The sequence below is a fragment of the Miniopterus natalensis genome, chromosome 7, assembly GCF_054644295.1.
Source record: "Miniopterus natalensis isolate mMinNat1 chromosome 7, mMinNat1.hap1, whole genome shotgun sequence".
In the NCBI taxonomy this organism is placed as follows: Eukaryota; Metazoa; Chordata; class Mammalia; order Chiroptera; family Miniopteridae; genus Miniopterus; species Miniopterus natalensis.
The window spans coordinates 60,426,086-60,453,283 of record NC_142087.1 but is presented as its reverse complement, the minus strand read 5'-3'; the positions used below and the strand labels follow the sequence as shown (position 1 = coordinate 60,453,283).

The window sequence follows — 27,198 nt, the reverse complement described above, 5'->3', positions numbered from 1 at the left end:
TCTGCTCCCCCAGGTGGTGATTCTGTGTCCCTTCACCGGCATCCAGCAGACCTTCCCTTGCAGCAACTGGCTGGACGAGAAGAAGATGGATGGGCTGATTGAGAGGCAGCTCTATGAGATGGTGTCTCTCAGGAAGAAGAGGCTGAAAAGTAGGTGGAAGGGGCCCAGAACCTGGTGACCTCTCAGACAGGGCCAGGAAAGGCCAGGATGTCAGGCCACTGGGAAAGAGCTTCAAGGGGACCCACTCTTGCTTCTCAAGTCTCCTCTGGAAAGGAAGAGAGAGGTCCCCCCAGGGAGCTTAGTTCTCCAGGGTCTAGGCCACACACCTGGCCCCAAGGCTTATGCTCCAGTGTCCCCAAGTTGAATTAGCTGCCGTGATGGGCTAGATGTTAAACTAAAATGGTTCAACCCAGTGCGTTCTGAATGCACCAGACACAGGGTGGTTGGACTCAACCCTTCTCCCTATGTAAACACATGAACATGCTTTCTCCATTAAAAGAAACATTTGGCACCCTCTTTCAAATAGCAAGGAATCCTTGGCTGCCTAAAATTGGCACTTGTTATAACGGGCTCCTGAGAGTGGGACACACCTGTGTATAACCTGATCACCTTTCTTTGCTTCAGTCCTGATCACCTTTATTTGCTCCGCTTCCCCACCAGTACCATGAAAATCTCTTTACTTATTAAAGTTTTTGGTGCAACTTGACCTGTCTCTGCAGAATTCTCTTGGTCCCTGTGGGTCTGGACGACTGACTTAAAGAAAGCTGGTACCAACTCTCCCATCTACATCCAGATTTATGGGAAGAAGGGGCGGACGGATGAGATTCTCCTGAACCCCAACAACAAGTGGTTAAGACCGGGCATAATTGAGAAGTTTAGGGTAGGAGAGAAGTGTGACAGGGTGGGAGGGAGGAAGGAAGAAGGGGCATAAGAGGCATTGGCCATTCGGGTTTTCTGAACCAGGGTTGCATGAGGTTTGAAGACAAGAAGGTACAATGGAGACTTAAGGTCCCTGTAAGGAGGGCCACCTTTGATCTATAGATAATGTATTAAATGGGGTGTGTTTTAGCTCTGGCCCTTCATCTGAATCAGACAGTCCAGAGCTAAGCCTGGGGCAAGCCAGTGTGGAATGGCTGTGAGCACCTGGGAGCCCAGCCACTTGGGGAATCATTGTAGCCCAGAGATCCTGAAGACAGTGTCAAACTGCCCGATCTGAACTGAATTAGAGAGTGAAGAGCAAATGTACGGGAAAGTGTAAATTTTAGAACATTTTAAAAGAAATTCAGCTTTAAAATTTCGGTATATATATATATAACTAGAGCAAGGCTTGTTTTGCCAACAGAAGTGCGGCACTGACCTTTAGGTAAGAATAATTTGTAATTTGCTGCTCTCTTCTCAGAGCACCCCACTGGTGCCTCTATTATACCACTCAGTTCATTGCTCTTTCTGTATTTGTCTTCCTGGCTAGACTGCAAGCCCCTAGGGAAAGGGCATGACTGCTATATTGATCTTTTTGTCTGTTTCAATGCCCAGCAGAGCTCTGCGGCTGTGGGCTTGTACTAATTTGCAGGGCTGCCATCTGGATTTTGTTCCTGGAAGTTTATTGCTTGGAAGATTTTCTTTAGTCTGGAACCTACTGTGGGTCAGTTATTTTTGTTCGATTTCATTAGCTCAGACTGAACCCTAGCTCTACCCAGCTAGTCGCCCTCACATGCCACTGGTTACAAGGGCATAAGAGGATATGGTATATGAGAATGGCTTGAAACAAACTCATCTTCATTGCTAAAGAAATAGCCCAAAGCAGGCAACCTCCAGCAGGGGGTCAGCTATGAGGATAAACATACTTCACTTGCTATGCTCACTCAAACCTTGTTATTTCTCACCGTAGTTTGAGCTCCCGGATCTCGGGATGTTTTACAAGATTCGGGCATGGCATGATAGGATGAGTCCTGGCTCTGGATGGCATTTAGAAAAGGTGAGATGCACCATCTTGGGGGTTGGGAGGTGGTTGGGAGAGAAGCCAGAATGGTCCATTTCTGATGAACCTGTCACATAAGTTTGCTTTGTATTTGTTTGGAGTGAGGTTGGGAAAGGGTTACAGTGAGACATGAATTTGGACACTGGACACAGGGACTTCCTGATGGGGAGGAGACCTCCAAAGTTGACTAAGAAAAGGCTCAGGTGTTCAGTTTTGACTTGCACTCTGCCCCAGCACCTGACTGCTAGGCAAATGTGAGGCTCAGGGGACCAGAGGGATAAGTATTAGTCTGGCACCTACCTTCCATAAGACTCATCTCTAGGGAATGGCCTTGGCCTCCTTGAGATAGCAGAATGAGGACCACAGGGCATGGATGAATATCTTTGGTACACCCACTTGCTCATCCCAGGACTTCATTCCAGATGACCTTGATGAACACTCTGACCAAGGACAAATATAACTTCAACTGCAATCGCTGGCTGGATGCCTTTGAGGATGACAATGAGATCGTGAGGGAGATAACTGCAGAGGGCCCAACAGTGCGGAGGATAATGGGCAGTAAGTGCTTACCAACTCTCCGTCCTGGGGGAGGCAGCAGAACACCTACTTGGTGCGCCAATGGGGGTCTGGCCAGTGAGCTGATAGTCTTGGCCACTGTGATCATCAGGCTTGCTGTGAGTGCCAGGGTGGCTTTAGAGGTCCAGCCTCAAGACCATCTTGAAGGAGCCATCTCCAAAGCATGATGCCAGAGCTCTATTGTGATGGATGTGAGGGATGGAAGGGAGATTCATGGGCCTTCGCGTAGTTATGAGGGAATGAGAAGAATCTGCACTGAACGGTATTTCTCTAGAGCATCCCTGAAATAAAGGAAACATCCTCTTCAAATTATGCCTGAGATGCTCCCCAAAATAGAAGGCTGGATCTGGTAGCCATGCTTGGCTGCTCCTGATGGGTCCTCTATTTCTATTTAAGGCCAGTAGGAGAGGGACAAAGCTGTTAATCTGTAGTTCAGTATCCACATTCAAAGAGGTAAAGGGAGATCATTTTGCCTCTAGGTTATAGTAACAGAGTGTTGGCAAATACACAGCGCATGTCCTGTCCTTTTTCTTGGCAGACATTACTGAGTGATCGCAGCATTCTCTGCCATTGAGTCTTAAATGAGCTTCATAGCCCTCAAAGAGCACACCAAGCAGACATTAGCAATTGATCAGAATTGGCACTTAATATAATTAACTTGTTTGTTATCCTCATGGTAGTTCTGAATTTGTTTAGTAGTAAAATAACATTGCAAATTTATGGAGTTAAGAATATATAGACAATGATGTCACTCATAGTTCTAGTAGCTCTTATAAATATTTCCATGGTGTCACTTAGGTGTTTACACATCAGTAGAAACTCTGTATATATTTGGTGAAATGATTTGAACAGAGTTAAATACTCAATAACAGAAATCCCAAGCAGCAAATATCTAAAAAGAGATCAACCAGTCTGTTTATCTAATTAGGCAATGCTCGCAGTTAGCACTACTTTATGGTTCCTCTTTATTTTTAATTAAAACATATAGCTATAGAATATTTGTGCTCAAGGGCCCTTAAAATAGCCTGATGCAGATAAGGAAATTCTTGTCCCAGATTCTCAGTTAGTTAGAGATGGAGTTGGACAAAGAACAAGGTCTCTTGCCCTCCTGGGTTAGTGACTTTACCTTGCCTGTTCTCTTTCAGTAGTATTTTCTTAGAAACAAGGCAATTATCTCTGCATAAATAACATGATTCTGCCCCAAATTGGGACTTTATGTAATACGTAGTCCATCAAGTCAAAAGTGCATCTGCTCTTACTTGATCTGTCCCCTTTCTGTGTCAGAATTGAGCCCACAGATATAAACAATGGGGAGGGAGTCTTGGAACCTAACCACTTTCTAAACCCTTCTAACCAACTGTCATGAATTTAGGACCCACACATATCACTTTATTTTACTTTAATTATCCTTTAAAGGCCCTACCTTCCAAACACAGTCACATTCTGAGGTACTGGGGGTTAGGACTTCAACATGAGTTTGAAGGGGAACACAATTCAGCCAGCCTATAACAGATATTATCTCTCAAAGTGTGGTCAAGGACTCACCATATATCAAAATTGCCTAGAGTGTTTGCTAAAATGAAGATTCCTAGGCCCAACTCCAGATGTGCTGATTAGACTCTCCAAGGGTTATACCTGGTAATCTATGTTTTTAATCAAGCATACCAAGTAATTTTTATGCATATCAAAACTTCAGAGCCTTTTTCCTGCTTCTTTCATCTGTATCCTGGACCTTACCCATGGGGTTCATCTCCACCTCCCACCGAACCAGCCACTCCCCACTGCCTCACTCAGGATCACCCCACAAAGCTGTACCTTCTCTGAACTCCGTGACCCTGCCTCTGACCCAAGATCCTGCCCTCCCAGCCCTCCCATGACCTTGGTGACACTCCATATCACCCTTGAACTCTTTCCAGCCCCTTCTTCCCCACATTGCTCCTCATCTGCCAGGAGCTGACCCACCTGTGGGTGTGTGGAAGATGGGTTTTAGGGGCAAACCTATAAACAGTCATCCAGGGGGGAAAAAAAGAGGTTCTGAAATTGGGCAGGGATCAGATAGACTAGAGAGAAGATAAATTCAAGAACTATTTGGTAGCCTGGCTGCGTGTGGCTCAGCAGTTGAACATCGGCCTAGGATACAGGAGATCACGGTTCGATTCCTGACCAGGGCACATGACCGGGTTGCGGGCTTGATCCCCAGTTAGGGGTGTGCAGGAGGCAGCCGATCAATGACTCTCTCATCATTGATGTTTCTATCTCTCTCTCTCTCCCTCTCCCTTCCTCTCTCTGAAATCAATAAAGATATATTAAAAAGAAAAGAAAAGAACTATTTGGTAGGACTTGGTGAGTGAATGCTGTGGAAACACAGTGGTGAGATAGCTTCCTGGTCTGGAAGTTGGGAGAACTTGGAAGATGAAGTGGCATCTGAGCTAGGTCTTCATTGGGTAGGGGTTTGATCATGTGCCGGTTGCCTTCGGGGGTGCTTAGCAGTACTTTGGAGCCCATACCAACTTGGATTTCTTTCTCTCAACTGCTCTTTCTGATCCACATAAATTTCTCTTGTTTGGAACACACCTCTGTCCCCACTTACCTCTACAGGAACTCAGATCTCCTTCCTTGGTCTGGATGCTTCTTTGTAACAGTAAGTAGAGCTGGTGACAACATGCCACTTCCCCAGTCGATACCAGGGTATAAGGAATAAGGTGCAGGGCTTCCTGGGAATCCCTTAAGCGGAGTCTCACACTCATGTAACATGAGTAAAAACCAATTTAAAACCAATTCTCTAAGTTTGAAATTGTGTGTTCCTAGTTTACTTAAAAAATAAGGGCCAGTCAGAAAAACAATTAATGCTGAGTCTGAGAACCAAGGAGCTCTGAACTGATGAACGCAGACAGGGAGACATGGACAAAACATGCACGGGCTCATGATTTATTTCCTCCTTGCCGGTCCCTCAGGGGCTATGTGAGATGGTAAAATCAATGAGATCAGCTCTCCTGTGCGTATCTAGCAGAAGTGATTACATAGCACTGATGAGTGGGCAAGAGACAGCTGGACTGGAGTGCTGCAAGTCATAGTTTCTTGTTAATCAGGCTGAGCTGTAATTTTTAAATTAAAGTACAAGAGTCTGGTACTTTAAAGCCTTTTACTACTGATGGTTAGCAATATAATTTTTAAAAAATATGTTTTTATTGGTTTTAAGAGAGAGAGGAAGGGAGTGGGAGAGAGAGATGGAAACATCAACGAGAGAGAAACATGTATCGGCTGCCTCCTGCATGCCCCCTACTGGTGATCGAGCCCTAAACCCAGGCATGTGCCCCAACCAGGAATCAAACCAGTGACATCTTGGTGCATGGGCTGATGCTCAACCACTGAGCCACACTGGCTAGGCCAATATAATTTTTAATTGTCCACAGACTTCTTGCCAGTAAGGAGCTTAGGATCTCAGTGGCTTGTGGGCTGGGAGGGACCCCTAGAGAGGATTGGGACCCCTGAGAACATCCAACTGAACGAACCTAGAGTTCTGAATGAGGAGGGCTGGAATTCATAGGCAAAGGGATTTCTCCATTCCCTCATCAGTTTGCTTCTGGAAATTGCTCAAAAGTTCCAGCTAAAAAGGCAAAACCGACTTTCATCAAAATTAAGATGGAAGCGAGGCTGATGTTCTCTTTTCCCTTCTGTGCTCCCATGTTTCACTCCAGTTAATGCCATTCATTCCTCTTACTGTCATTCTTTGCCTTTCCTTCTAACAAGTACTTTTGCTATAGACACTGTATCTTCATAGACCCACATGTTTAATGGTCAAATTTCTTTTCAGCTGTCTTTGTATCTCCAAATAAAAGTACATGTACTACTGGGGGGAAAAACACACACCTCATTTGTACATTGAATTAAACTTCCTGCTGATTTGTCTTGTTCTGGCTGTACTCCATCTTCATTTCGATGGATCATCAATGAGTAGTGTCCATTTTCAAAAAACTACAGCTTTATTGAGTTGCAATTTATGTACAATGAATCCTCCCATTTAAGTATACAATTCAGTGGCTTTTAGTATATTGATAAAATCATGCACCCATCAGCACTATCAGATTTCAGAATGTTTTCATTGCCCCCAAAAGGTACCCTATTCCATTAGCAGTCACACCCATCTCCCACCTCACTCCTCAGTCTCTGACAGCCGACAATCTATTTTTTGTCTCTATAGGTTTGTCTATTCTGGACATTTTATATAAATGGAATCAGACAATATGTAACCTTTTGTGTCTGGTTTCTTTCACTTGGCGTGTTTTCAAGGTTCATTAACATTGCAGCATAGGTCAGTGTTTTATTGTTTTATTGTTGAATAATATTTCATTGTATGGATATACCACAGTTGGTGGACATTTGGGTTATTTCCACTCTCTGACTATTATGAATAATGCTGCTATGAACATTCAGCACACATTTTTGTGTGGACATATGTTTCCGGTTCTCTTGGGTATATACCTAGAAGTGGAATTGCTGGCTCCAAGGTAACTTTTTGTTTAACTTTTTGCCCAAACCAAAAACCTAGGAATCATCCCTGATTCTGCTCTTTCCCTCAGTCACCTGCCCAATCCATCACCAAGTACTGTTGCTTCTATCTCAAAAATGCATGTCTAATCTAGCTCCACCTTCACCACATCCCTAGTCCTAGGCACCCTCCTCTCCTTTCTAGACTACTGTAACTATTCCGCTAACTGGCCTCTCCGATCCACTCCTTGCCCTACAATCAGCTTTCCACATGGCAGCCAGAATGCTCTTTAAAACATAGATCAGATACTGCCTTGCTTAAACCCCTCTAATGGCTTCCTGTTGCATGAAAAAAGCAAAACAAAATAAAAAAAAAACAAGGAAGCCATACTTCTTACCTTGACCTGTCCCACATCACACGTCCGGCCCCTGTCCTCCTCTGGGCCTCATCTCAGCCCACTCTCACTCCCTCTTCTCTAGTCGCACTGCCCTTCCTCTGCTCCTGGTGGGCACACTGCTCATCCAGCACCAGGGCTTCGCACCTACGCGCACTCTCCCCTCAGAGCTCCCCGCAGCTGACTCCTGTCATTACCGTCGAAACATTACCAGTTCAGACTTTATTTCCTTTACCAAGCTTCTCTGCACCTCTAAATCACCTCCCCCCCTCGCTGCACTCCCCACTTCTGTTGCACTCTGTCATGACTCCACAGATGTAACCCAGACATTTCCCCGCTCATAATTCGTTTCCGATTTTCCTGTCCATCCCTCGTCTCCACTCTTCCACTCTCGTGGAAGCTCCATGGGAGAGGAGTCTGTCTGTCTTGCTCACTGCTGAATTTCTGTACTTATTACGGCGACTCCCACCTACTAGGCTTCAGCAAAGATATTATTTTAGGTGAAAGATAAGGCTGGGATGTGCAAAGATGCGGGTCCGCCTCCTTCGTGGTACATTTTCAACATAGGAAGAAACTGCCGCCCATCCCCATGGTGGCTGCATTTTGTGCCCCTTCTCTCTGCTTGTCTTCCCGACATGTCCTTAGCACTGGAGAGTTCTGAAGAGAAGGGGAGGCTCAGTTCTGGTTCACAGAGTAAAGATATCTTACTTGGGAAGACAGGACACACACGAATTGGAGAGAAACCTAAGGCAAAAAGGTCTACTGGGTTGGATGGAATCAAATGCCAAAATGTCTGAATTAGACCTGTGGTCCCCAAACACTGACAACTCCAGTCCCCTGGGGGAGCTTGTAAACAATGCAGTTTTAGGGGTTCCCACCTCTGGAAACTAAGACTTGGGAGGTCTGGAGTGGGGCTCGGGAATCTGAATTTGTATAAGTTTCCCAGGGGATTCTGATGATGGACTAGAATTGGGAATCTCCTGTCTGTCTAGGACAAGGATTTGCAGATATGCAGGGACTTGGGTGGTAGGAGATGGGATTTGATAGCTGGGGAAGAAGCAAGTGAGCCCAGATGAGAGCTGGGGGAGGCCAGGCTTAGAGGTGGGGAGCAGCAGGGCCAGTGCTGGGGAACAGGGGCTGTCAGCCAGTGGTGCCCTCTCTCTGCCTGCCAGTGGCCCGGTACCGTGTGACTGTATGCACAGGGGAGCTTCCAGGCGCGGGAACAGATGCCAGCGTCTACCTCTGCCTTTATGGTGATGTGGGGGACACAGGGGAGCGGCTGCTATACAACTGCAAGAATAACGACGACATGTTTCAGAAAGGCAATGTAAGTTACAGCAATGAGCCACCCCCCACCCCCAACCCCACCCCATTCCTGAGCCCTGCTCTTCACTGCTCTGTTGAGCAGAGCTGACGACTGGAACTGAGCCATCAAAGAGGCTTGCTCTGGGTGAGGGGAGTGGGAACTAACATGCCTGACACCCACTGGGCTCCTAGGACTATCCAGCTGGGAGCTGGAGAGCCACCCTGGTGGGGTCGTGGTCCCCTCCCCACCCCTGAGCTCTGGGAAGAGGGCAGAGCAGAAGGACACTGGGGAGGTAGGAACAACATCTGTCTTTCCTCAGGGGTGGGCAGGCAGGGAAGGAAGCCGGGCACCTCGCCTGTGGACTGGCGGACACAGGCTAGCGGAAAGCTGGGCCATCTGAGGGCCAGTGCAGGAACTTTGCACCCTCCACGAGGCATGACCACTGGGAGCACCTTTTTTGTTTCCTTTTTGAAAAAGAAACCAGGAAAGACACTATACGTAGGGTGGAAGAACTGGATTCTGCTCCTGCCTCGTTCCAAATATACTGGGCAGTCCCCTTTGTTTTCTTAACTATTAAATGGGTTTACTGGGAGGCCGCGGGAGGTAAGGGGGCAGGAAGATCTGGGGGCAAAGCCAGCCTGTGGCCAATCATTCCATTCTCCTGAGCCTCAGTTTCCTCATTTCTAAAATGTGAGAAGCGATATCTGCCTGTGGCTGGCTGTTGTGAGGATTAGGGATAACAGATGCACTGCCCTGCCCTGCCAGCAGACCTGGCCCAGAACACACAGTAGGTGCACAGTAAGGAGTTGTTGCATGAGGCTCAGGTTGCGTGCCAGGTGAAGGGGATTTGCAGGCCTGTCCTCTCCTTCCTCTGATGCTCTTTTCTTGGCAAGGACAGGGCAAGGCCTGGAATGTGGGTGTAGGTCTCTCTCCACACTTTTATATTCTTTCCTTCTGTATCTCCTGACCCCTTTGTCCATTAACCCTGCCCTCCATGTTCCTGTCCCTGGAGGCCCTCAGGTATGCTCATGTAGACTTGGCACCTCTCTAGCTCCTACTGCCTTTCTGCTGCCTCATCGGCAGGCGAAGCTTGTAAAATACACAAGACCACCGGTCCCCCTCCCCACTCAATTCTAATCACTCCCCTTCTCGAAAGGGGATCAGTATCCTCCTATAGCAGGGAGTCTGAGGAGATTAGCCAAGGAATCAATTCATAATAAATGGTTAGTGCCTTCTGACAGCTTAACGTGTTCTTCCTCCAGGGGGATCTGCCTCTTAGGGGATCTTAGGGAAGAGTCATCTTTTATCCAAAAAATACAAATCTCAGTTGTTGAACTTGACATCGAATGATATTCCAGTGGGAGAAACTGGGGCTCTGGCTTTGCTGATTTCTGGGCCTGTTTCTTCCCTTGGCGTTTGGGTCCCAGGGGAGCCACTGTCGCACTGGCTTCGCTCTCCTCCCTCTTTGAAGGCCGACGAGTTCACCATTGAGTCCGTCACCATGCGGAAGGTGAGGCGGGTGAGAATCAGACACACCGGTAAAGGTGGGGGCAGCGGCTGGTTCCTGGATCGGGTGCTGGTGAGAGAGGAGGGACAGCCTGAGAGTGACAACGTGGAGTTCCCATGTCTCAGGTACGCGAGTCCTGCCTGCTTTTAATTTCCCAGCTCAGGTTATGGGCCCTAGTTTTGGGAAAACCTAGCCCTACGACCAGGACCAGGGAGCAAAATAGTGGCTTAGGGATGTAGTTGGTGCAGAAGAGAGATGGCCCTGCTGGTGGTGCTAGACCCCCCCCCCCACACACACACACACAGGTGATGACAGAGCAGTGTCCCTGTGTGGTGCCACTGTGTGTATTTAAGTTCCAAAATGTCAGCATTTTTTCATGATGAAATGTGACAATTTCAGAATTTAACTGAGAGTTACCTCAGAGAGTTACACTCTGAATCAAACTTTTGAATCAAAGGTGTTTTTTACTTGTATAGACTTCCAACCACATCTCTTCCCTGTTAGTATCTTTTAAGACACCTTACTCTGTTTTCATTACCTTTCCCCAGCTTACTAGTGAGGTAAAGTTTCTTTTCTTTTTTTCTCAAGTATTTGGATTTTTTTTTCCATAGCCAGTTTGGGCTCCCCCTGACTTCTAGAAGTTCCTGATAGAGAATTCTTTTATTTTATTATTTTATTTTTTTAATATTTTTAACTCATTTTTTAATGCTCACCCAAAGAGTGAAGATATTTTTTCCACTGCCTTTTAGAGAAAGTGGAAGGGAGGGGGGAGAGAGAGAAACATCAATGTGAGAGAGACACATCGATTGGTTGCCTCCCACAGGCACTCCTACTGGGGGCAGGGATCAAACCTGGAACCCAAGGTACATGCCCTTGACCAGGAATCGAACACCTGACTCTCTAGTGCGTAAGCCAATGCTCTTACCACTGTGCCACCCCAGCCAGAGCTCATAGAGATACTTTAAAAATGAGGAGCAATATTCGTGGTTTTGTGTGCTGTCAAGTTGGCCCCCCACATTCACCTGTAGCAGCGTCTGGGAGGTGTACGCAATGTGCTTAATTTGAGGCTCAGGAATGCTAGTCTCTGCAAATTCCAGGTCCAGGCTGGTCCTGCACCGGTGGATGACGTGCTGTGTATCCAAGCTCACTTCATTAGGGCTGGCCCAGGCTTCCTGATGGTGGCTGTGCTAAGACAGCCCAGCCATGAATACATTACTCTTTCTCCATCCACATACACAAATGCGCTCAGGTGCACACACATGTAGTCAGACACACATTTGCCACAGCTGAATTGCTTACCACCCTGTGAGCCCAAGAAGAGCAGTTTCCATGCCAGGGAGGGCCACTGATGATCCCATGTGAAACTTTTGTGTCCATCACAAAGGTCTCTAAAGTCTTTTAAGTTTAACCACTCTTAATATCACAAGGGATTACATTGACTAGATAAGTAATGATGCAGGCGGTTCCAAATAAGGGGAACTAATAGAAAGAGGCTCAGAGTTAGGGTTGGGGAGACCAGGGAAGGCTTCCAGGAAGAGGTAAAACTGGACCTGGGCCTGAAAGGAAGACCAGAGTGTGGATGGAAGGTGAGGAGAAGGGAGAGTGGGCCAACTAGGCCGGAGGAGTGGCATTTGGCACGGGGCTGAAGGGGGAGTTGAGGGGTGCCCTGACACAAGGAGAAAGCAAGAGGAGAAGGGTGGGGTAGGAGAGTTTGGTCTCTCCTTGGATCAATCACTGACTAGTCTGCCCCCTCCTGGACCTGGACGCTGCCTGGCTGGGATGCTGGATGGAGCTGCATTCATTCCTTTATTTCCATTCACTAAAAAGATATTTCTTAAGCACTTACTATACACCTGCTTCCTGTTCTCATAAAGTTTCTAGCCTAAAACATAAACTAAAGTAAACAGTTGAATTTTAAAAACACCATAATTACAAACTGAGAAATGGGATGAGGGCAGTGCACAATGGTGGCGGAGCCTGGTGAGAGTGGCCACACTGAGACAGGGTGGGTTAGGGGTGGAGATGGTGGGCGAGGTCTGTCTGCAGAGGGGACATCTAGGCTGACTTCCTGAGGGACAAAAAGAAGAGTGTCAGAGGAAAGAGCTTGAGGGTTCTAGAACTCCAGTCAGACCAAAGCAGGTGGACAAAGGAAAGGGCCTCCAGGTGAGGTCAGAGGTGGACAGAGGCCAGTGTCAGGCAGGGCTTGGTGGGGATCTACCATTTTGGGAAGTTCCCTCTGGTTTCTGGGTGGAGGACAGGCTGTAGTGGGTCCAGCGAGGAAACAGGGAGACTGCTAGGAGCTTTTGAGGGGTCCATAATGATCTGTACTATTTTGCTAGGGCTGCAGCAACAACATACCACAAGTTGAGGCTTAAAGAACGGAATTGTTGTCTCACAGTTCTGGAAGCAAGAAGCCCAAAATCAAGGTGTTGGCAGGGCCATGCTCTATCTGAAGGAGCTCTGAGCAGGTTCTGCTCTGGACCTCTCTCCTAGCTTCTGGTAGCCACAGGTGTTCCTTGGCTTGTAGATGGCCACCTTTTCCCTATGTCTCTTCACATTGTCTTCCCTCTGTACACATCTGTCTCTCTGTCCAAATTTCTCCTTTTTATAAGGACACCAGTCATTTTAGGTTAGGGTCCTACCTAAGTACCTCATTTTAACTTGATTCCCTCTGTAAAGACACTAATTCCGAATACGATCACATTCTAAAATGCTAGAGGTTAAGATTTTAATTTATTTGCTGGGGGGACACAATTCAACCCATACCATGGCACCTTGGCCCTTGTTGGTGGCCGTGAAGGTGGGGAAAGAGCTACACCAAAGATGGAATCTAGAGGTAGGGTTCACAGGACTTGCTAACGGGAGAGAGGGGAATCGGAGGGCCCAGGAGCCTGCCTTTGGTAAGTGGGTAGATGTAGTGCTCTTTCCTGGAAAGGGAAGCCTGGACAGGAAGGGTCGAGGGGCAGGGCTGGCCTGGACTCTTGAGGTCTAGTTGAGGTGTGTTAGGTTTGAGAGGCCTGTGAGGTGAGTAGGCAGTCGGCCTTGAGAAATAAATTCAAGAAATGAGAGCTTAGAGATGAAATTTAAAGCCAGAGAAATGGGTGAGATCCTTTAGGAAGAATGTAGATAAAGAACATGGTGAGGATTAAGCCCTGGGACAGGTCAGGAAGAGGAGGGGGAACCTGGGAAGGGGATGAGGGGTGAAATTGTAGTGTCCACGCTGCCACACGCATGGTGCAGGGGGAGCTTAGGACCAGGAGTCCAGCCACCTACCTGCTGTGTGTCTTTGGGAAAATGTCTTAACTTCTCTGGTATTCTGTGCCTTCTCAACCAGCATGTGTGTTATGGTGATGGTGAGGGTGAAATGGGGTTGCACTTTGAAAGGACCCAAGTCTGCTGCCGGTGATGCCGATGATGTTGACTGCAGGGCAGAACACGAGCTGAGGCCCCCAAACACCCCAGAGCTCTCCCTTCCCCCAAATACTCCATGCACCTTTTAAAAAATGGATTCTTATATCTTGCTGGGGCATGTGATGATGGCATTTGCTGACTTAGGACCCAGGAGAACTTTGAAGAGCCTGTGCTCACACATTGCTTCTTTTTTACCTGAGCTATTATTTTAACTGCCTGGGAGAGGGAGACAAACCAGGCCAATTTACCGAAATCTCCCTGCCAGGATCAGGGAGTGTTTTAGCTATGGCAGGTGTGTGTTGTGTGTGCATTTGTGTGTGTGACTGCAGACACATGCATACTGGCACATTCTTGTGAGCCCAGGGAGAGTCACAAAACCACCAGCGACTGGCTTGTCCATTTAGCAACAGTTGACTCTGAAACCAGGCTGAAGTGTTCGAAGCTGAAAGAAAAGGCTATATGTGGGAATATATATTAATATCCTGCAAGTATTGAGGTGGAAACTGAAATGACAAGTCATGGTTTCCTTTGACAGCTGGGGATGGCCTGGGGATGGATAGGTGGTGGAGAGAATGGAGAGAGGTGGGATGTTCCTATGGCTGAGGGCTGGTTGATTTTCCATCCTTTCTGTCCCTCGGAATGCGTGGCCAGGGCTGCTTTCCACCCTTCTCTGCAGTCTCCATGTGTGTGGGAGATGCCAGCATGACTTCAGCAGCAGAGACAGAGGGGGAGGCTCCTAATGGGTTGATTTGAGGGGCTCTTGCCAGCAGTCTCCTGCTCCCAAATATCTCTCCCTTTCCCTTTGGTGCTGTCATCAATGCCTAGAATTCCCCAACTAGATCTTCATGTCTTAGAATAGCAAATGTTTTTTGATGTTCTAGATTCACAGCACCAAAGCCCATGGGAAGTGTATCAACTTGGTTGTCAGCTAACATTTTAATGCTAGCTAACAACCAGCTGACAGCAAGGTCCGTGGGAATATAAGATAATGTGCTTGGGGAGGGAGGGAGGGAGGGAGGAAGAGAAGGCATGGGGCAACCACAGTACTGCCTGCATTGACCCCTGGGAGGGGGCAGTACATTGACCCTGAGAACTGTGGTTCGGTGCAACCTGAGCTCCATATCAAGAGGGCAGGTGAGGAGGCAGTGCCTGGGCTCCCTTAGATACTCCTATGGCCTGGGAATTGCCCCCCTCTCAAAAGTATAACAGGAATGGGCTGCAAAAATAAGCACCAAGGCATAGGCAAATGGGGAGACAGTTGGTCAAGATGCGAGTATCTTGGTTTCCTCATTGCCCTGGAGAGCAACAAGGGTGTTTCTTCCACTCATCACCCCATATCATAGACCATCTTGAGTACGGGGGCTGAGACAACCTGTGCTTGTGTGATTGATTTCTCAGACTGGGTCTCTGAGCTCACTGGGAACGGTGCTTTTCAGGTGAATTCGTCCAGTGTCTTTGCTGGGGGATGACCAGCAGAGAGCTGGGTCCATGGCCCACTACAGCAGATTGATTAGTCAGCTATCCAACCGCAGCCCTGCAGGGTCCACGCCAGCTCCTCCGTGTTGGCAAATCTCACGCATCCTTGAGGATTCAGATCAAAGCCCCTTCACCACAACCCTTTCTCTTTTCTCTAAATTCCTGTTGCACCTACTCTGGTCTAACATCCATCCCCATCTTGGTCTTCAGTGCCCTGGTCAGTCTATCCTGTCTTCTTAGCCAGACCGTAGGCCCTCTAAGGGCTGGGCCGTGTCTCATTTATCTTAGTGTATCTCCTCTGTGTTCTCCCCACCCCAGAGCCCTTAGCTCAGTGCCCGCACAAGGTGGGCTTTTGGGGAAAAGGTGGTTGTTTTGATGATAACGATGTCCCAGGTGTTCGTGGTGTTTAGGACAAGCTTGTTTACCATGATGGCCAAGGTCCCACATCGAGTGATCCTTCTACCTCTCCGGGCTCATCTGCCAGCACCTAACCTTTACTCACTGCAGTCCATCCACACTGGCCTTTGGTCAGTTTACCCCAGCCTACGTTGTTCCTTCCAGAATACGCCTCCCCTTCCCCTAGTTAACTCCTTGTCACCCTTCCAATCTCAGCCAAACATCACCTCCTCAGGGCAGTCCTCCCTCCCCAGCCTGGGTTGGGATCCTCTGTTCTGTGCTCTAGTGGAACCATTTTCCTTTGCTTGAATCCAAAGTGCTGGTCTCCCTGGCGACTCTGCACAAACTGTGTGATGGTTGGTTGTCTGCCTGCCCCTCTCAAAGAGCTGACAGCCCCTCATTTGCCCACCAGGTGGCTGGACAAAGATAAGGACGATGGGCAGTTGGTCCGAGAGCTGCTGCCCAGCGACAGCAATGCAACACTGAAGAGTAAGTTGTCCCGATGCCCGGTGATGGCTGGGCCCTGGGCGCAACAGGCGCCCTCCCTTGGCTGCACAGAAGCAAGCCCTAGAGGGGCTTCACTTCGTCCCTGGGGAGGGTGGAGAGGAAGAGGCTCTGAGGGAGGGTCTGGAAATCTGTCTCTCCACGCTGTGCACACAGACTCTGTGGCCCTGGGGGTGAGGCCGTGAGAGCATTTGGCCCTCTGTTGATTAGATCAACAGAAGCAATAATGCTAAAGCTAACCGGCTTCTCCTTTCCCTAGAGGTTTTGTCCTTCCTTGTGCATGGATGATGCAAACCTTCCTGGGTAGCGTCAGGGCAGTGTCCCACTTATCAGCAGGGGGCTTTAGGTCCACATTAGGACTTCACTCCTGGCTGGCTACTGACCAGCTGTTGACATCTTGAGCCAAACGCATAAGCTTCTGAGGCTTCGAACCCTCACTTATAAAGCCGAGGTCAGAACAGTTAGCAATAACACTGTGTATATAACGCACTAAATACTGTTGGCAAAGGTCGACGCTCCCTTTTCCTCCGGTACCTCGTCCGTTAGACGAGAATTGCGTCCAGTCCTTTGTCTCGTCCATGTTAGTACTGCATGCTTTCCCGCTCTGACACGTTCACACGTGGGGGGCAGGCCAAGCAGGTGTCAGAATCTGATGTCGCAGATGAGGGGACTCCACAGGGATGAAGGGAGCCCTGTCCCAAGTCACAGGGCTACTTAGAGAAAGCAAGAGTCCCCCCTGGTTGCAGACCACCTTCCTGCTCCACGCTGCTTCCCGACGCCCTGCACTAACCCCCACCCTTCCTGCCTCCTGCCTCGGACTGTTCAGACTACCGCTATCACATCAGTTTAAAGACGGGGGACCTTCCTGGGGCCAGCACCGACTCCACAGTCTACATCAAGCTCTATGGGGATAAATCTGACACCATCAAGCAAGACCTTCTTGTCTCTGACAACAACTTGAAGGACTATTTTGAACGTGGCCGGGTGGACGAGTTTACCCTTGAGACCCTGAACATTGGAACTGTAAGTCTTCCGAGGAGCACATGGCAGCATCTCACCTGTTCCCCTGCATATATCTATCTACATGTGGATACACACACATACATGCACAGACACACACAATCACTTGCTCACACAGATGAACTTATTTTGAAGGGGGAAAAAAGCCCATGTGGGAGTTAATGAGGTATATTATTTTCCAGCTATGCCCTAGAGCAGCAGAAGATATGTGAACAGTGGTTAAGCTTCCCGAGTACTCACTCTTTGGGGATGGGATGCATGTATTTAGTGTCTGTAGACCCACCATTTCCTTTACCTCTGTAGCCAGGACCAGTGGACCTAGGTTCCAGACACTGGAGAAGGGGACACTGGTGTGCAGGGAAGGAAAGAGGAGGACTGAAGAAAGGAGCTGAACACACTTCCTAGTTGCAAGCCTGAGTGTGGGTCAGTGTCATTCCCAGGAAGCGTGTTTCTGTGTACACTCCCAGGCCACATCTGAGAGATTCCGCCTTGGGAGAGGGGACCCGGGAGTCTCTCTCTGTCAGGGCTCCGGGAGGCCCTGCTGCAAGGGGTCTGAGTGCTTCATCTGGAGAAGCATGGGCCTAACTCCCTGGACCTGAGGTTGGAAATATTTCTAGAAACATCTGAGCTGGGCTTCGTGCTGCCACCTGCCCCTCTCAGGGTGTGGCTTGTGGAAATTCAGATGGCAACAAGGTTCCCATCTACAGCTCCACCTCTCCTGCTCCCTCCCCTCTGGGCAACCTCACCCTATTTCAGGTGCTTCATCAGAATACTGGCTGGGAAATGACCTCAGGTCAGTTGTGTATGCCTTGAAGGCAATGAGCTTCTATCAAAATTTCTTAAATCAAAATGTATTTACATTTTAAGCTGAGTTAATAATTGTAGAGTGAAATGCTGTTCCCTATTCTTAGGATTTCTAGCAGCAGCTGGAAGATAAATTGGACATCCGAGGGAAGGGGGAGGGCATCTGGGCCCTTCCTTGTATTTCTGAACCTCCCCCGCTCAACAAGCAGTGTGACCAAGAGGTTAAGAGTGTGGGCTCTGGCTGCCCACTGCCTGGGTCTACAGCCCAAGGTTTCCATTTACCTACCATGTGTAAATTACACCCACATGCATATAGTAAGTGCTCAGTAAACACTAGCTGTTATTCACTAGTGCCACGTCAATAACTATTGCTCCAAGTCAGGTGCTAGGTGTGGAATTGAAAGACAGTCCCTGCCCTTATTGAGCTTCCTGTCATATCAGGTAGAAGACACTTATCTCTGTCTTTATTCTTTCAGCAGTCCCTCCCTAGGACTGTCACAGTCCCAGCACCACCGAAAGACAATGAGGCTCTCCATGTCCCTTGGCATGCACCCAAAAAGCTCTCAGGCTGTTTGTACACAGTTGGTTTCCTCCCAATGACTGCAGGGGACCTGGCTACATGCACTCAGTTATGACAATGTTTCCACTACCAGCTGCAAAGAGGCACTGGGTACTCATAACAGTGAGATCAGGTCTGACATGGCCAATTTTCTAAATTTGGTGTTTTGGCACCAGACTCATAGCTAACATTACCTCTCCAAACCATCCCAGGGTGAATCTGGGGGGCTGGAAGGGATCTCAAAGGCTATCTGATAATTCCATCTGACATTAGAATTGCCCAGTAAACAACATTTTAAAAAAATGTAAAAGCAATTTGAACACTGAAGAGCCAAGTACATATAAGGATGGTAACCTGATCATCTATGTGATCATCTATGTTGCCTGTGGGCAAAGCTGTTACAATGTAAAATAGCAAAGCAAGTGAAGAACTGAGTGTTATTGGAAAGAGGAAAATGTTCCTCCGGTCCAAGAGGGAGAGGAGGAATTGGACAGAAAATGACAGCACCCTGAGAGGCTGTCCACATATTCTGTCACCTATAGGATGGATGTGTCGAAGAAGAAATGCAGAAGCACATGCACCAGTGTATTGTTTAAAACAAAACTAAGCCACATCAGTAACATGGCTACCAGACACAGATGGCTAATATTTGGCATGTTTGCTTTCTTTTGAAGTCACCTCATTATTATTAAGTGCATATTAAGTACCTGCCTAACATTACTAAGTATATACCTGAGCTTTCCAAGTTCATGCCACACCTCTTCCCCCACTTGCTTCTCACATCTTTCCTGGGAGGTGAGCTGGACTAAAGAGGAAGGAAAGGAGACTTGGGCAGGAGAGGTGGTGCCCTAGCCCACCAGCTGGCTGATGGCAAACAGGACTCAGACCCAGCTTCTTCCCTCACCTGAGAAACTGGAGGTGGGGCTGAGTCACAGTTTGTGCAGGTGTTTGGGAAGGTAGGGATGGAGGCATGGAGGTTTCTGGGCACCGACTCCTTGCTCACCTGCAGCCTGGGTTTCCTTCCAGATCAACCGGCTGGTGATCGGGCACGACGGCGCGGGCAGGGGTGCCAGCTGGTTCCTGGGCAGTGTGCAGATCCGCGTGCCCCGCCAAGGCAAGCAGTACACCTTCCCTGCCAACCGCTGGCTGGACAAGAACCAGGCTGACGGGCGCCTGCAGGTGGAGCTCTATCCCAGTGAGGTCGTGGAGATCCAGAAATGTATGGAGGTGGCAGGGGTGGGGATATCAGCATTATTTCTCTGTGAGGTGGGGTAGGGTAGAGGAAGGACTATGGGGCAACTTGGGTCTTGTCTTCAAGGGGGAGTCCGAGGGGAGAAAATGGGGGCTTCCAGTTGCCACTGGTACCATTTTCTGGGAAGGAAGAGGGCTCATTGTACAGATGGGGAAACTGAGGACTCATAAGATGAAACATTCTGTTCTTGGCTAAAGGCAGCAAGTGACTTCATAAGAAATGTACATTCTCAACCCTGTGTACAAGAGGACATAGTCCATGTCTTCCCCCGGGAAGACTGGCTGAGGAGATTAAGCTGTTTATTTATTCAATAAATATATATCAATGTTTCTCTGAGCCAGCACTGCCCTGGGCTCTGTTGGGGCAGCCATGAGAAAAATAAAATCCTGTCCTCATGGATTTTACATTCCACCAGGGGAAACAAACAATAAATATACACAACAATGCCAAGTAAGAGCTGTGATGAAGAAAATGAAGCAGGCTGAGGGGGTTAGCAATGGCATGGGGGTGGGGGCCTTGATGGACAGGGTGGTGACATCTGTGAATGAAGGTGAAGTTCAGGATGATCAGCCACTCATTGCACATAATGCAAGAGCCATAGATTATGGTAGGGCTCAGAGAAACAAGAGGTTTTCTAGAGGGTCAGGAAGACAGTGGAACCAAAACCAGGCACAAAGAAGGTCACTTTCCTCACCTCTGCGTCTCTACATCTACCCTGAAACAACTTGCCCAAGGCTCACTTCCACAGGAAGCTCCCCCAAGAAGGAGCCCCAATCCAAACTCACCTCCTCTTCCGGACCCTTTGTGTCTTTTGTGTGTGCATTTTCTGTCCCCAACTAACCTGTGGGTTCCTTGAGGGCTGTGTCACATCACATTTTGTAGTACCTGCCAGTGTGAAGAATCAACTCCTTCCCTCTTTTTATGAATTAGAACTCGATTTCCAACAGAGTAATACAGGTACTAGTTAACAGCAAAAAGGTGAAAGAGCAGGAGTTCCCTTCCCTCTACCTCATCCCCCTTCTTCAGAGGTAACGACTTTTAAACTGCTTTAGCTTTTTCTTCTGAAATTTATCTCCACACTTTAAATAATCTGCTTGTCAATTTCCTGATTTTTCAGCCATAGACATTAGCTACTGACTCCCTACTTTGGGAGAGGAGGATTTAGGTCTTTCAGCACATATGCATGTACACGAGTGTGCGTGTACGCCTACACACTTCCCCTCCTTCAACCTTCAGTAAAATTAAATCAATATTCAATTTTTACCTTATTATGACTATGCAAATATCATTCACTGCTGAGATAGCTTCTATACGATGATTGTATTTCATCTTTTGTACAACTTTCTGGGTTTTTTCCTGGAGTTGGTGATAGCCTCGTTTTTTCATTTGCGTAGTTTTCTATACACCCATCTGTATGTCTGTATACCCATCTATATGCCCACCTATCTATGTAAGTGTGCTTGGTCTGCCATAACAAAATAACACAGTCTAGGTGGCTTAAACAACAGACATTTATTTTCTCAGTTCCGGAGGCTGGCAGTCCAAGATCAAAGTGTGAATAGTTTGGGTTTCTTGTGAGGCCTTTCTCTTGCTTTGCAGATGGCTGCCTTCTCACTATGTGTTCACATGGTCTTCCCTCTGTGCTTGGGCATGTCTGTGTCCTAGGCTCCTCCTCTTATAAAGTCACCCATCATGTTGGATTAGGCTTTAACCCTAATAGCCCATTTTAACTTAATCACCTCTTTAAAGGCCCTATCTCCAAATACAGTCCCATTCTGAGATACTAAAGATTAGGGTTTCAACATATGACTTTGGGGAGACACAGTTCTCCCATAACACCACCTTATCTCCATGGCTCTAACAAAACTAAAAACTTGTGCATATGTTCAAACCCAACAGGAATCCTGTTGATTTCCTCTCTACCTCTTTCTTCCCCAATTCCTGTCTTAAGACATTTCTTTAGGAGCCTCTGTCCTGCTCTGTAGGCTGCCACAAAGCTGTCCTTTGGGGAATTCCTTTTTGCCATCTTTTTGGAAATTCCTCTTTTTTTGGTTTCCCACTTCCTGGGTTTCATGTCTTCCTCTTCTTTGGTTTATTTCCTCATGTCAGTAGGACACTTTCTCCTGAGAAAAGGTGCATGGGAGAGAAATGTTGAGACTTTGCTGGTCTGCAAATGTCTTTCATCTACTCTCATAGTTGATCAATAGTTTGACTTGCTACAGAATCCTGAGTTGAACTCATTTTTCCCTTAGAGTTTAGAAGAAAATTTTCTACCATCTCCTAGCTCCCTGTGTTGCAATTGAGAAGTCTGATGCCATCCTGTGATCCAACACTTTGGGGCTTTTTTCCTCTCTAAGAGCTTATAGGATCCTATTTCTATCTCTGGCATTCTGAAATTTCATGATGTCCTCACTGCCTTTTGTGATTTTAGTTTCATCCATTGCTCTTGGAACTCATGGGCTTTTTCAATTGAGACACATTTTTTAGTTTGGGGACTTATTTTGTATTATTTCTTTGATGACCACCAACTCTCTGTTCCCTTTGTTTTCATTAGAACTGAACTCTTAGTAAGATATTGGACTTCCTCTGATTTTCTAGCCTTTCTAAAATTTGTCATTTTGTTCTTGGGAACAGATTTCCTTTTTGTTCTTCAGAGCTGTTCTTGACTTTATCCTTGCAGTGGAATATTCTATTTCAGCGACCCCATATTAATTTCCAATAGCGGGTTCTTGTTCTCTGATTGCTCATTTTGATTTGTCCTAATTTTGTATCATCCTGGCTGCCTATTGTTCTGAGAACCAAGGGACAGAATGGGGTTGGGGGTTCTCTCCATTCAGAATGTCATCTTTTACCATACCCCCTATTGTCCATGTGCTAGCCCACCCTCACTCCCAGCTGAGCCTGGTATTTCTAGTTCAACTTCTTCAAACTCACAGCTAGTCCTCTTGTTTTCAGCCCCAAATTTCACACATTGCTATGCTAATGGAAGATCATCTTGCTGAAAATAAAAATCTTCACTTGAAAAAGAATATCATGTTATTGTCTTACAGCATTGCTGAGAGGGCAAGTCTTATAACAGTCACTTTGAAATTTTATGGCCTCATAGTTCTGGAAGGCATTTCCCTCTCCACTGGGAGGTGCCCTCTAGTGCTGTGTACCTATAACACATTTTCACCCTCTAACAACTTGGTAAAGCCATCCTGAAAAATATAGACAACTCTGTGTGTGTGGATGTACCTGTTGGTATCATCTGAAATGTATATATATTTAAATAATAATTATAATTCCAAACCCTTGCCCTGTACTGAAAAAAGAAACAAACAAACAGCCTTTGCTTCCTTCTGCCCCATGGTGTGTATCCAGGGGGAGGCACACAACCGAGAGTGCCAGCTGGTGTATTGACTACTCCGCATTTCTGGTTCTGGAGGACACATGTGGTGCGGTGGATGACTCAGTTTTAGAGTCTGATTGCTTGGGTTTGCCATTTCTGCCACCTACTCAGTTCCTCTATGCCTCTGTTTGTCCACCTGTAAAATGGGGATCATAGTACTTACGCGTGATATTGATGAGAGAATTAGAGATGATGTCTGTGAAGCACTGGACACAAGTACTGGCTTGGGAAATAATTTTTGTTACTATCATTGCTGTTGTAATGATTACTAAATGTTCTATTTCTCTCCCCACATGCCCACCCAGTGGTCCACTATGAGGTTGAGGTTTGGACGGGAGATGTGGGCGGCGCCACCACCACTGCCCAAGTCTACATACAGATCTATGGCGAGAAAGGCAAGACAGAAGTGCTGTTCCTCTCCAGCCGCTCAAAAGTTTTTGAGCGGGCATCCAAGGACACATTCCAGGTGTGTGGGGGGAAGGCCAACAGAGGGCCCGGTGAACGCCTGAAATGGAAGGGATTGGACTAGATCAGTGGTTCTCTGGCTTCTTATTAGACTCACCTGGAGAGCTTTAAGAAAAAATTGCTCCATACCCTGATCAGTGAAGTGAGAAATTTCTGGGGATGCTTTGAAAAGCTCTACTGATGATACTAATGTGCTGCCAGTTCTGAGAAGCGATGGAGTAGATAAATCTACTTTAGCAAATTTTGGCACTAGGCCTCTGGTTCTACAGCTCTGTTGGCCTGAGGACAGGGCCATGCGTCCCAGGCAGGATACTAGGAGGCCATGGGGTCTCGTGGTGGTGCTTTGAGTGCCCCTGGGCCCCAACACTCCCCTTTGAGTAGAGGAGAAAGGAGATGAGGATATGGGCATATCGTTAACAGGAGAGGAAGATGCAAGGATGGTGCTCTTTGGGGGACACATGAATATTTGATACAGAACATGTGAGAGAGAGTGTGTGTGTGTGTGTGTGTGTGCGCGCGCACATGCATTTGTATTAGGGAGCATGTTCAGGCTGGTGCTCTGTGTGTATTTGTGTGACACAAGCAGCTGGGCCCTCAGCAAAAAGTCCTAACCCAGTGCCCAGTAGAGAAGGTCTGGGCTGAGCTGGGCCAGCGTTGCCGGTGTACAGAATGCTAGTGCTGGATGGGGCCTCACTGAGTCAACCCCTCCATGCACTGCTGAGGAGGTGGAGGAGGCCCTCGCCTTGTACCTCTCTGAGCCTCAGATTCTTCCTGGTTCAAACCTGGCTTTATAATACCTGCCTGGAAGGATCGAAATAGTCAGTGTCAGGCAAAGTGTTTGGGAAACGGTAACCAGTCATGGAGATGTAACAGAGCGGCACATCTAGATGCTGACCGACTGGCTGGGTATGGTGGATGCTTTCACAGCTGGGCAGACAGATGGGGGAGAGGGGACAGAAGCAGGTCTCCCTGGGCAGGCTGACCACAGGGACACTGTGACCTGGAAAAAGCTGGAAAGGAGATCCAATGTGCTGGGAAGAGACTCAGTAGGTCAGAAGCCCATCCCCTAAGTAGCTGAGAAGAAGAAATTCCTCTTTCCCAGGGATCCTGGGCTCCACTTGGGCTGGTAATTTTCTCACAAAGGTGGTTTTGGCTGCATTGTGGCTTTATTAACAGAGAATCAGAAGATCTGAGTTTTCATTTTGGTCTGGGCTCCAATTATGGGACACTGTGCAACTCATGGGACAGTCCCAGGCCTTGGTTTCCCTGGCATGTAATTGGGAGAACTGGTGAAACTGGGCTTTGAGGAGTGTCAAACACTGAGAAGAGGGCAGGTCAGCAGGATGCTGAAAGACTGATGAGACTGGCAGGGGCTCCCTGAGTTTTGCAGGAGCCAGACCTCACCTCATTGTGAGGCTTAGAATTGAGCGGCTGATGGAAGGCCTAGGACCTGGTCCCCTGAAGAAAAGCTAAACTCACCCACACTGCCCTTTGAGCCTGTGCTGGGCCCAGTGGGGGAGAGAAGCGAGAACAAACGGCCCCTGCTCTTAGGAATTCCCACTTGGGAGGACAGAGGGCAGCTCATGTGGATAAAAAGGATGTCCATTCAGGCCAGGACAGGCCAGACCAGGCCAGGAGCTCGGCTAAGCTCTGGGCTCCTTCCGAGCTCTCCTTGGCCTCTGGCAGCATGGGTGAGATTTTTGTCTTTCAAAAATAACATTTTTGTGTGTGTGTCTTACAAAAGTCATATATGATTTTTAGGTCACTGAAAAGCACCAACTGACAAGTATGTAAAAATTAAGCTCAGGAGCCTGAGCGAATAGGTTTTCGTTAGAGGTTGGAATAAAGGCACTCTGGTGAGGGAACTGTATAAATAAAGATGTGGAAACAGGAATAATAGGAGAGAGTGAGATGTGCGTGATTAGTGTGATGTGTGAGTGTTTGGGGGGGTGGGGGGGGAGGGAGAGAAGCAGGGAGATCACCTCAACCACCACAGGGGTTTAGAAGGAAATAAATGTGGGAAGGGGGGGGCTAGGCAAGAGGTCCTGGAAGGCGGGCGGAGAAAGCAGGGGGTGTGCCGGAGTGGGAGCCGTGGAAGCCTCCGAGCTTGGAGGCCCCGAGCCTCTCTCCCTGCGCGGGGAGGACGCCCGGCCACCGCAGTCACCCCCTCTGTGCGCAGCTGGAGGCGGCCGACGTCGGGGAGGTGTTCAAGGTGCGGCTCGGGCACACGGGCGAGGGCTTCTCGCCCGGCTGGTTCGTGGACATGCTGTGGCTGCGGCACCTGATGGTGCGGGAGGAGGAGCTCACGCCCGAGGAGGAGGCCCGCAGGCAGAAGGAGAAAGACAAGCTGCGGCAGCTGCTCCGGAAGGAGCGCCTGAAGGCCAAGCTGCAGAGGAAGAAGAAGAAGAAGAAGGGCAGCGACGAGGAGGGTGAGAGCGAGGAGGAGTCCTCGTCGGAGGAGTCCTCGTCGGAAGAGGAGGAGGAGGAGGAGAGCGAGGAGGAGGAGGAGGAGGAGCTGGAGCCGGGCATGGAGGAGGTGATTGAGGAGTACAAGTTCGCTCCCAACCGCTGGCTGGCACGGGGCAAGGAGGACAGTGAAATTGTCGTGGAGCTGGCGCCCTCCGGCCGGTCGGGTCCTGAGCGTAAGCCTGAGCGGGGGTCAGGCAGCCCCCCCAAGGACCCCAGGGACCGGGCGCCACCTAGCTGTCCTCTCACAGGGAAGCCCCAGGGGTGGGCTCCCATCGTGGGTCCCAAATAGCTCCCCCAACACGGGTCTTAAATGCCACCATGGACAGGTCCCTGTCGGGGGTGAGCATTGCTCTTGTCCCAGGGCTCTCCGGAGGAGCCCTGATATAACTCAGCGATAGGGACATACGGTAGGAGGGCTGATGAGGGTGAATTTCCCCAAGACTCATGACCTCTTGGGCTTTACCGCAAAAAAGAAAAAGTCTTGGGTAGAGAGGAGGGGCAAATTCGGTTCCAGGTCAGTGTAGATGGGGGGTATCTGTAGATACTTCCAGCTTCCACCACCCACCTGGGTCCCGGAGACTGAGTCTCAGGCGCACTCAGAGGCCTGGGTGTCCTCAATGTTGCATCTTTCCCTGTCTCCAGCCAACACCTACCAGGTGCAGGTTATCACGGGGAATATACCCAAGGCTGGCACCAGTGCCAACGTCTTCCTGACCATCTATGGCGAGGAGTACGGGGACACAGGCGAGCGTCCCCTGAGGATTTCAGACAAGTCCAGCAAGTTTCAGCCGGGGCAGGTAGGGTATGGACTTTCTGGCCCTTGGGTAGGTGATTGGGACTCAGAGAGAGGGAGCCCTCTGGTGGTTCCCACAATGACTGCTGTGTCCAGCAGTGAGCTTCGTCCAACCCAACCAGCTGTGGAAGTACCAACACTTTTGGTGGAGAGCATGAGAAAGGTACAGGTGGGGGTCCAGCTCCACGAAGCCCACAGGGACTCCCTCACTGGAGGTAGTATGGGCAGCAGGCACTCAGGTGCTGAGTAGGTGGAGCAGGGGTTCAGGAAGGAAGTGTGACCATAAGATGGTGCTTTGGTGGAAGGAGAGATGTAAATGGATGGCCTTGGTGGATGAGTATGGTGTAGATGTCCAAAGATAGCAGTGAGAGGTGTTCTCCGAAGACAGGACCTCACGACAAAGATGTG

General features: G+C 48.5%; 1 protein-coding gene across 2 annotated transcripts in view; it reads left to right on the top strand.

Annotated features, from left to right (window-relative positions):
- LOXHD1 (lipoxygenase homology PLAT domains 1) overlaps positions 1-27,198 on the top strand; it is a 136,092-nt gene that overhangs the window by 50,529 nt on the left and 58,365 nt on the right. For both annotated transcript variants that reach the window (XM_016225121.2, XM_016225120.2), the window contains exons 9-20: positions 14-149; positions 720-880; positions 1,889-1,975; positions 2,401-2,536; positions 8,610-8,764; positions 10,215-10,375; positions 15,946-16,022; positions 16,864-17,060; positions 19,447-19,639; positions 23,369-23,529; positions 25,708-26,170; positions 26,640-26,794. In XM_016225121.2, the coding sequence (XP_016080607.2) occupies positions 14-149; positions 720-880; positions 1,889-1,975; positions 2,401-2,536; positions 8,610-8,764; positions 10,215-10,375; positions 15,946-16,022; positions 16,864-17,060; positions 19,447-19,639; positions 23,369-23,529; positions 25,708-26,170; positions 26,640-26,794 (2,082 nt within the window). The remainder of the gene's footprint in view (positions 1-13; positions 150-719; positions 881-1,888; positions 1,976-2,400; positions 2,537-8,609; positions 8,765-10,214; positions 10,376-15,945; positions 16,023-16,863; positions 17,061-19,446; positions 19,640-23,368; positions 23,530-25,707; positions 26,171-26,639; positions 26,795-27,198) is intronic.